At 41.1% G+C, this 10,517-nt stretch overlaps 1 protein-coding gene across 1 annotated transcript; it reads left to right on the plus strand.

Moving 5' to 3' along the window:
* Positions 1–116: 116 nt before the first annotated feature.
* On the plus strand, positions 117–7,758 carry mrpl12 (mitochondrial ribosomal protein L12). Its single transcript, XM_034219807.1, has 5 exons — positions 117–323; positions 2,072–2,270; positions 2,380–2,451; positions 2,644–2,781; positions 7,140–7,758. The coding sequence occupies exons 1-5, from the start codon at positions 265–267 to the stop codon at positions 7,254–7,256; spliced, it is 585 nt and encodes a 194-aa protein (XP_034075698.1). The 5' UTR covers positions 117–264; the 3' UTR covers positions 7,257–7,758.
* The last annotated feature ends 2,759 nt before the right edge of the window (positions 7,759–10,517 follow it).

A 10,517-nucleotide genomic window follows, 5' to 3' on the forward strand; every position in this document is an offset into this window, starting at 1 on the left:
ATAAACGTATACACCTTTAAAGAGTATTACTTTAATCTGTACAATGTCAGCATTACATTTATTTATATATGGTTTCTTTTGTCCCTCCGCGGTTCCCGTATTTTTTTTAGCAGGTCACGACTCGCGCAATGCATTGTGGGTAGGTCAGGATCGGAAAGGACGCCATGTGCTTTTGAGGCAGAGGGACTGAGAGGAGACAGCGAAGTGACAGACTTGTTTTATTTTTTAGGGACACCGGAATATACGACTTCAGTTACCGCAAGCATGTACTGCACCAGACGCTGCCTCCGGACCGCGCTGCGGGTTGTGGCGACCACTCAACGGTACGTAACGTTACAGAGCAGCCGCCAGTCTGTCACGTAACACCGGCAGCGGTTAACGGTACATCAGGGTCTGACTGCTTGCATCTTCAAGGGCAGACAGCCGGTGACTGCTGCCGGTTATTCTTGATGTAACACATGCATTTGTCACTGTAGTTTGTCTGAATGCTGAAGATGCATGGCTGTAAATTCCGTAGCAATGCGCTAAGTAAGTCAGCTAGCGTTAGCTTTAGCCAGCAGTAACTTAAACCTTACAGCCTTAAACTGCTTTAACACAATAGTAAGCATTTAGTGGCATTAAGAAGCGTTGTCCTCGTCTTAAGTGTGGTTGGAAAATCTAAAAGTAGCAGCAGTTTGACATTTTCTTCTGGCTAACGTCACCAAGGTCACACTCGTGTGCCTTGTAATTTGTGTTTATGATGGTCAAATAACCGCAAGCGGCATCTCCTTAGTAAACACGAATAACAGGTTACATGATCAGCGATCAACCGTGTGCAAGTGCAGCCAACAAAACTATCAGTAGTAGATGATGTCTGTACAACAAAGCATTCATCTCAGAGAGCATAGCTTCCCATCCTAATGTAGCCTAGGTGTAACCCCCCCACCCTCTATAAAGAGTCAAAGGGTATATGTGAGTGGTCACAAGGTGGTTAGCATAACAAAGTAATTCTGGTTTAATGGCAGACTTTCTTCTAATATCTATTTTTAGGACTTTAGCTCAAACACTCACAAGTGCATTTACTCTGTCCTGTTCTTAAGATAACATTTGAGGTGCTTTATTTGAGTACTTCTATTTTCTATGACTTTTTTCCCCCACTGCATCTCATAGTGAACCATCTATCTGAAAACCAAATTATTAATGTAAAATAATCTAGTACAGTATGGTGTTACTGTGTTCCAATTGAACTATCTATCAGCATAAAAAGTAGCCAAAATAAGCTCCACCATTGATGAAGACATTAATGCATCACAATTTATATTCCAGTAATTACATTTACATTATTCAGAAAGGAGGCCATTCTGCATTCAAATTAGTACTTTTATTTTTGATGGTTTAAGTATATTTCCATGCTAACACTGTTGTATTTCACCTTCTAGTATGAATATCAATGCAGGACTTTTTCTTGTAACAGTATTTATTACAGTGTGGTGTTGGTATTTTAACCCAAGTAAATTATCTAAATATTTCATCCACCTCCGAAAGACACGGGAAAAAGGCAACTTCTCATAACTCAGAAGCTTAGGAATGTTGGTTATTTTTGCCTGAAATTTAAAAAAAGAAGAAATAGATGGTACTAGCTAGTAATCAGAATAGGTGCTCATTTAATGATTTGTCCTACCAACAGTCGATAAGCTAATACACATTTGGTTTCATTCATACTTGTGTCTTTTAAATAACTGCATTATTTTACCTCTTCAACCTCTTAAAAGTATTCAAATCAGTTTTATAAAGAGTAATCATTTAAACAGGTCTTGTATAAGGTTTCTCTAAACTACACACTTTTTAAAGGGGTCACAAACATACATAATGTGCAGATATAAATAGCAAGATTGGCATTAACTGGTCAGTGGTACATTGGTAATTCAAATGCATCCATTAAATACATGTTGGAGTGCATGTCTGGCATGTGAGATACATCCCAAACATTTGGTGTGCCGATGCCAGATGTTTTGCTGCAGATGCTCTCAGTTGACTCTGTCTTTCATCTGAAACTCTGAATAATTGTTTTCAATATATTGTATTTTTCCAGGTCACAGCTTCAGCGGCAAACACCAGCCTGGTGTGCTCTCAGACTCCTGAAGACCAGTCCTGCCACACATTCAGAAACCATTGCCTCCCCTCTACTAGACGGAGCGCCCAAACAGTACCCTCCCAAAATCCAACAGCTGGTCAACGACATAGCCACTCTCACTTTATTAGAGGTGTCGGACCTTAATGAGCTCCTCAAGGTTAGTGGAATAAGTCACTGAATCTAACCCATCTTACCCCCTGTCAGATATTGTTTGTGATATATCTGTGGTGACATGTTGGGTAATGATCTGTTTGTGTTGGTTGCAGAAAACTCTGAACATTCAGGATGTTGGGATGATGCCGATGGGGGCGATGCATGCCTCAGCTATATCTGCGCCAGTAAGTACAGAGAGTAGAGGAAATTGAAACACCTAACAGTATAACTTTGTCTGCTACAACACAATCATAAACTACTACTTTGAATGAACACTTCAGACTTGTTATGGTAAAACATGTAGGTCCTTTGTCAGATTTGTTGTCATGTAAGAGAACTAATACATTTGCTATTATTTTTTCTTTGTGTGAAACTAGGCTGCAGAAGAGGAGGACGTACCAGTCAAGAAAGAGCAGACTCACTTCATAGTAAAACTGACAGAATTCAAGGCAGCTGACAAAGTGAAACTTATAAAGGAAGTGAAGAACTGCATCCAAGGCTTGAATCTTGTGCAGGTAAGTCTCATGACCAGTCCTCAGTCCAGTCTGGCCATAGTCTTTAAAGGTTGGTGCCCTGTGGAGCTTTGGTCCACTGGTAAGGTAACACTACCCAGCGGTGATGTTCATGGTGAGGCACTGACTCTTTCAGAGTCAGATTTACAAATATAGCTTTTTTAGTCTGATGTTTCGATTAATTTTAAACAGACCCTTCAACAAAAGGATACCCAAAATTTAAATATTGGATTGTTCTCTCTTAGTAAGATCCCATTTTCTTTCCAATTGTTGTCTTACCTTGACTTGAAGATAAAGTCCATGCTATCCTTCTGGACAACAATCTTTATTACTTTTTTCTAAAAGTCCTCCTTATCTTCCTCTAGTTTCAAAAGTATAGCTTGTTGTTTGCGTCTACCGTCTCTGCGTAGAATAACAGTAGCAACAAGAAGCCTCCTTCAGTGCGGCAGAGGTTATGGCTGCCACCCCTGGTGCTTTTTTCATTGCCGTTGTATGATGAGACCAGCAAGCCTAAATATCATATATATGTGAAATAAGTTATTTAGAGACTATGGATGGCGAGGATAAATGTAATAAAGGGATCTACAAACATTACATTTGTGACATACAGTGAGATGGTGCAGGCATGCGCTTAGTGCCCGCACTCCAGCCAGTTTCTGTGGGGTGACGCATCTGAGGTGAGGCAGATCTAATCTGTGCCTCACCTTACCCCACAGTAACTGGCTGGAGTGCGGGCACAAAATAAGTGCTTGCGCTAAATTAGTGCCCGTGCTCCAGCCAGTTTCTGTAGGGTTACGTGAGGCAGAGCTCGTCCCTGCCTCACTTCTCATCGCTCCCATGTAGCGGAGCTCGGCAAATTTGCCAATTTTTACTATAAAAATCCATTGGAATCATACAGAAATCACATTTACAACACAGATCAGTGGAGACATTTTATTATTAGGGCCCGAGCACGAGAGTGCTAGGACCCAACGGCGTCCTAGCACGAAGTGCAAGGATACCTATTGTTATTCGTGGAATTATTCTTATTTTTCTGCTGGCGTTTCCTGTTTTTGAGGCCTTTAGGACGCTGAAAAAGTTGTATAATTTTTCACAGATTCCAGAATCGGTGAAAACTACAATATTCTGGACTCAATGTGTTCAAATTGTCCAACATGCTCTCTAGCGCCACCTATGGCCATTTCCGTTTTTGGAAAGATGTACAAAGTTGCACCGTAACTCCAAATGACCTGACATTTTTCACACTTACTCGGGTGGACCTGCTCTACATATAATGTCCTTGTACCCCTAAGCTCCGCCTACTTTTAATTTTTTTTAAATTAGCATAATTTTAAAAACAGTTAAATATTCACTTAAATTTCAAATTTTGGTTTTTCACCACCAAACTCAGTATACAGTATCGCCGGAGGGTCAGACACATTATCGTAGGAAATGAGCATGTTCAGTCGATAAATGTGGCCCTCATTACTCTAAACGTGTTCGCAAAAAGGCGGGGCTTAGATAGAAATGCTCATAACTCATCAACAATGTACAAAAAAAACACACATTTTGGTGGTAAGGTTCATTCTGTATTGGGGAATAGGCACAAAAAGTAATTTCCATTTTGGACTATAGGGGGCGCCAAAAACATGACAAATGTATAACATGAACTGATGGACGAAATCTTTTTTTTTTTTTTTTTTAGACATACTCTGGGGATAAGTATGCACTTATATTTAAAGTGTCACAACGAATGACAAATGTGGGCGTGGCCTGTACTTTTTTTTATTTATGACGATGTGCTAAAATGTGTTTCGGTTCGCAAAACTTGGTATACACGTCACAGCCCACGACCTTTTCAAGAATGTAAAAAAAAAACGTAATTTTTCAAAAAAACTGCTCACTAGCGCCCCCCTATTGTGTGGTAGTCTCATAGTTTCTCAGAACTTCACGAATTTTGGCACAGACATTCCTCATGGAATTGAAGACATATTTGTACATACATTCCATTAGCCCCGCCCCCCAAAAAGTCGACCATTTTGAAATATGTGCGTTTTTTATGCATTTTAAGCACATTCTTGCGCACTCCTCCTAGGGGAATGATCGGAAAAATTCCAATGCAGGACACGTTCAACCCCTATCCAATATGATACTTAATTGAGGAGCACATTTTTGAAAAATTACTCGTGGAGGTCGTAAGCTAACAGCGAATACACCATTTTTCAATTCAATTCAATTCAAAACCTTTATTTATCCAGGTAAAATCCCATTGAGATCAATGATCTCTTTTTCAAGGGAGACCTGCAGCAGTAGGTTCCACAAGAAGACATAAACAACAGAACAACAAAAGGACATCATACAGCAAAATGTACAGGGATTACAATTTACATATTTAACCACAAGTACAGGTACCAACAGCATCTGATTTTGTAGCATCCAACCGAGCTTTAAAAACATGTAGTGGTACTAGCTTGGTAATTCTCCATTCTTTTTGCAGACTGTTCCATGTTAGTGGAGCTGCACATCTAAAAGCTTTCTTCCCTAAGACAGTCCTAGCACTTGGCACATTTAATAAAACCACAGCATGCGATCTTAGGCAATAAGTACTTTCAATTCGCAGAGAGATCAGGGAGCAGATATAAGATGGTAGTTTATCCAACATGGCTTTGTAAATGAAAAAGTACCAGTGACTGAGCCTCCGTACAGTAAGTGATGGCATAACCGCCTTGGTATACAGGGTACAGTGATGCGTAAGTGCTTTACAATTTGTCAAAAATCTCAGTGCACTGTGATTTTGACGATTTACATGTCGCAAATTACTCCAAACTACTCGGATATAGTTATTCCGATATTCACGAAACGCTGTATACATATTGCTATTATGATTGCACACATATTTCACATTGCCTTCCATTAGCCCCGCCCCCCAAAAAGTCGGCCATTTAGAAAAATGTGCGTTTCTCATGCTTTTTAAGCACATTCTTGCAAACTCCTCCTAGGGGAATGATCGGAAAAATTCCAATCCAGGACAACTTCAGCGCATATCCAATGTAATGCTACGTTGAGAAGGAATAGTCCTTCACTCAAACGGGGAGCTCGAAGGCTAACGGAGAATGTACCATTTTTGACCAATTATATGTCAGATAAGCTACTGCGCCCTGCCTGTCTGCCTGGCACATCAACTCTCTCTCTCACACACACACACACACACACACACACACACACACACACACACACACACACACACTTACTGTTAGTCCAACAACGCCCTTTGCTGGCGGCATATTCATTACAAAAGACACTCGCTAACCCTAACCCTAATGTTTATTTGTAGATATCTCCTAAAGCCTACAAATAAAGTGTGACATGTAGGCCTGTTACATTTGTTATTGAGCGATATATATTATACACACTGTTCTGCTTTCTGCACTGACCTCAGCAGCTGTTCTCACTGTAACATCACCTAACATCCAGGGGACATGTGATTAGTGAGTAAACAAATGGTAAAGGGCAGAAAGTCTGATGCACATTTGATCATCTCAAATAACTTATAATCACAACGGGAACAGTTTGCAGAGCTGTGCTTTGTTGACAGAAGTCCAGCCATGCGTCACGCCTCTTTTAAACATCACTGTTGGCTTAAATCGTCTCAGGAGAATACGTCAGTGTACCCTCGGTTATAGCTCCTCTCGAGACACTCCTCTCTCCTCTAAATCAGTGCATCTTCGGTTACGGCTCCTACAGACAGCCTCCTCGATAATCGATCCTCGACGAGCCTTTTGAGAAATTTGTTTTCCTTCGACATCCGTTTCCGGGTCGCTGCCGGAGGACCTGGGAGTCTGGGACGCGAAAATTATAGAAATGACAAACGGCTCATTTCCCAGGACTCGCGCGCGTCTGCTTGACGCCGGGACGACCGGCCGCCCTCCCCGACAGGCGCACGGACGCGAGGGCCCGCTCATCACTGCGCGCACAAGTGCGACCGCAGTTTTAATTATTATTAAGGCTCTGCCTCCCCTGACTGCACGTCGCTGCTACCCAGTCATTCCTGCAGATTGACAGTAGATGGCGATAACGTGCCAACAAATGCAGAAAGGAACCAACACACCGAGAGGAGGGCTACATGTTAGCAAACACTGTTTTAAACAATGAAGGATCTGTCATTTTCATTACAGTTTTCTTTGCAAGTACAAATAAAGTAAACAATTTAGTTAGACCTAAGGTCAGAAACTTTAGCTTCAAGAAAACTTCGCAGGGCACCTTTTTAATAAAAGTATAAAATATATTTTGGAATTTGGCTCATGACAATGCCATATTTCCGGTTTTCACAGATTGGGTAACCTTTTACTAAATCATCTTTTTCCTCTGTCATCCCACACCAGGCAAAAAAACTAGTGGAAGCTCTCCCCCAGGAAATCCGAACCAATGTATCCAAAGAAGAGGCAGAAAAACTGAAAGCATCCCTGGAGGCAGCAGGCGGCACAGTTGTGTTGGAGTAGATCTGTGTGGCCACCTATTCTCCAAAATGTCGCTGCTTGTGCACTTCATCCTTCGTTCTCTTCAATTTTTTTTTTTTTTTTTTTTTTTACACGACAAAGAGGAGGATCCCTGGAAACAAATAAATGCCTTCTGACTTTAACATTGTCTCTTGACAGCGTCAGATGGGGCGGTTCAACTCGGACTGAACTGTCAGGCACACTGCCTGCACAAGTGGCTGCCCCGCTGTGTGCTTGTCCTTTGTCTGCTCATGTGTCTGTCTGATATTTGTGTAGCCAACAAGCTACAGAAATAATGGCCTTGGTGCCAAGTTATTCAGTTGGTCATTCTGTGTGCGTACGTTTAACTTTTCACAGAAAGAAAGATTATGCTGTAGGGATATGGAAACCATTCCCTATGTTAAAGAATACCAGATACTGTATCAAGTTCGAGGGATGAATGGGCTGAGTCTTTATTACTTATAGAATTGTTAATAATGTGATTAAAGTTGAAAATTCCACTTTTGTCTTAATGTTTTCTTGTGGGTGATTTTATGCATTATGTTGTATATGCAAACTTAAAAAACAAGACAGAATGAAATTGAAATATTAATGTAATGTGTGATGCCTTTAATCATACGGAGTTATAGGACTGAACATCTTTAATCCCACATTTTTCCCTGACATGAAAATATCCATATATTGTGTCATCAGTAACCCTTTGAAAAAATGAATCATTGTTTTAAAAAAAATTCATGGAAAAGTAGTTAAATTATTTTGTATTGCCGGTCACCATTGTGACCGGTGGGATTATTTGTTGCCGTGAAAATACATATATGGAATTGGCATACTTCTCCTATGCAGTCATCCAAATGTGTATACATCCAAGCCTAGTTATCTACACATTTGAAACTCTTGTCACTGGCGATCCCCATCAAATTCTAGTTAGACTTTTTACATATCAAAATTCCTGATACAACACAAATATGAACAACCATCAACGTGTTTCAACATTTCTATTTTAGTGCAACACGTATTGAAACATTAATATTATACATCTGTTGTAACATTTGAACTTTTACTTTAGTACAATATTTGTTGTAACATTGTCTTTCTGTTATTTTTTGTGCAACATTCACAAACAACTGTATAGCCACTTGTGTGATTCATTCACATTGAACATAAAAGGTAACATTTAGAAAAGGTAGCATGTTGAATAGGCGTCCTACACTGAACAAAAATGCAATATATATATATATCATAGGCTTTAGAACCAAGTGCAAGATTAGTTTGTGCATCACTATTTTGAACAACAATCTACTGTTTGATTAACTTGAACTTATTTTCCAAAACCATCCAGTCCTTTTGGACTTTTCCCCTTTGTCATGGACTTGTCCTTCGTACTGCATCTCCACAGCCTTTATTGGGTCTGCTTTGTTTTTTTTTAATAGCTATTACAGCCTCTTTGCATTCACTTATAGTTCCCTTTCTACTGTCCATGGTACATCTTGAAGCACTGAATGTGCAGTGGTGCTTTGCATTTCTCACATGCATAGGTCATGTGATTGTCACAGTGACGACATCTCTGGAACCGATGCATCGTGTTGATTGGCCAGTGAGAAGCTTTGTCATATCTTGCCTGATGTTCAACAGTAGCTGCCAGCAGAGATCTCCTGCCCTGGCTGGCTCAGTGGTTTTGTGCCAAACTTTTGCATAAGTGACTGTGCCACTATCCTTGAGAAGGTGGGCAGATCAATAGGCGCTTTCACACCGGAGTAGGCCTACTTTTCCCAGGAATAGTTCCGATAGTTCTTGGGATTTTGCTTTCACACCAAAAAGATCTGGAACTAGAACCTAGTTCATGCGAAACCTTTCACCCCTTTTCAGTCCCTGCTAGAGAGGTGGTACTTTCCTGGGGAGGAAAAGGTTCCAAATTCTGATTGGCTGGGCGAATTGCAAACCACGCCCCTTAAAACTCCGAATTTTTTTGTGAAACAGCCATTTTATTTGCTCGCATTAGCATTAGCCCAGTGCACCAATGGAGAGAGACTAATTTATGGCAACACAAAATAAAACGTGGGAGCGGTGGAGTGAGGAGGTGTTGGCGCTTCTGGCGATTTAGCCGGGACTTCGGGTGGCAGTGTATACGCCCTGAAGTTGTTTTCGGCCTGCCAGTAAACCCAAAGCAGAAGAAGAAGAAGTGACGTCAGCGGCTTCATTTGCGTAATCCTCGCTCATGGATTTATTCCGGTGTGAACGCGATCTACTCTTTAGTTCCAGGAACTGGGACATCAAACTGACGATTTTGCCTCATTGTTCCAGAGCTCCCATATCTTCTTTTTGTCATTTCATCAAGGAGTCCAAGAGAAGTGAAGAGGTTGTCATGGATGAATTTGCAACCTTGAGGCACCTGAGCTTGCTTTGCAAGACTTGTCATGATCAGTTTGCTAAAGTTCAGCATTATGCATTCAACAGCTTGGCTGGCAAATGGCCTGACTCCCCCTCATAGTCCATATCTGACCCATCGCTATCACAATCACTGAGGAAAGCATCTTTCTCAGTTTGAGGGACAACTGTAATGTTGCATGCCTTATCTGGGCTGTCGCCTAGATCCAACATATCCAGAACTTGACTCAAGGTAAGGTTAAAAGAAACAACACAGTAAGAAATTAGTTTAACAGACTATGTATGTGTAAATGTGTATACCTAGATGCACTGTGTTATCCCGCCGGTCACTATTATTATGTTTTATCTTTCTGTTTCCACATTGAACAAAGTTAAGTTATTGCAAATCCATTTATCAATACTAGATACCTTAAAGATTATGTTTACCAAAAATCATTGTACTATCTTTACGTTAACATTCTTTACATTCTTAACATTCTTTGTTTTTCTGGGAGCTTTGAGGCAGCCATCCTCTTCACTTGGTGCAACCATAGACTGTATATAAATGGACGTAGGGTCCGTGACGTCACCCATAGGATTCTGCAGAGTTGCCGTGAAGCCCTTAGTAGGCGGAGTCGGCCACTAACGGCTCGACGGTGTCGTCAGAGTCTAACTCCCGCCTTCTCCAAATAAGGGCAAAGAGGCGGAGCTGAGGCGGAGCCAGGGACAGGGACAGGGCGGGACCTGCTGCCAACGAGCGTGACGTTCGTGTCCTAGCTCAGGCTAAGAAGCTAAGCTAACATGCTCTCAGTATCAATCGAATGTAAAACATGATTGATGAAAGTAGTAAATCGGTCAGATTTGACCCGAAGACAACAGGAGGGTTAATGCCATATTCAC

Source organism: Gymnodraco acuticeps, unplaced genomic scaffold (genome assembly GCF_902827175.1).
Source record: "Gymnodraco acuticeps unplaced genomic scaffold, fGymAcu1.1, whole genome shotgun sequence".
Taxonomy (NCBI): Eukaryota; Metazoa; Chordata; class Actinopteri; order Perciformes; family Bathydraconidae; genus Gymnodraco; species Gymnodraco acuticeps.

Bases quoted from the DNA above. Each gene is read 5' to 3' on its own strand.
- mrpl12 (XM_034219807.1), top strand. From the start codon at position 265: ATGTACTGCACCAGACGCTGCCTCCGGACCGCGCTGCGGGTTGTGGCG. The intron at 324-2,071 runs GTACGTAACGTT...GTATTTTTCCAG, and splicing joins GTTGTGGCGACCACTCAACG to GTCACAGCTTCAGCGGCAAA. The intron at 2,271-2,379 runs GTTAGTGGAATA...TGTTGGTTGCAG, and splicing joins ACCTTAATGAGCTCCTCAAG to AAAACTCTGAACATTCAGGA.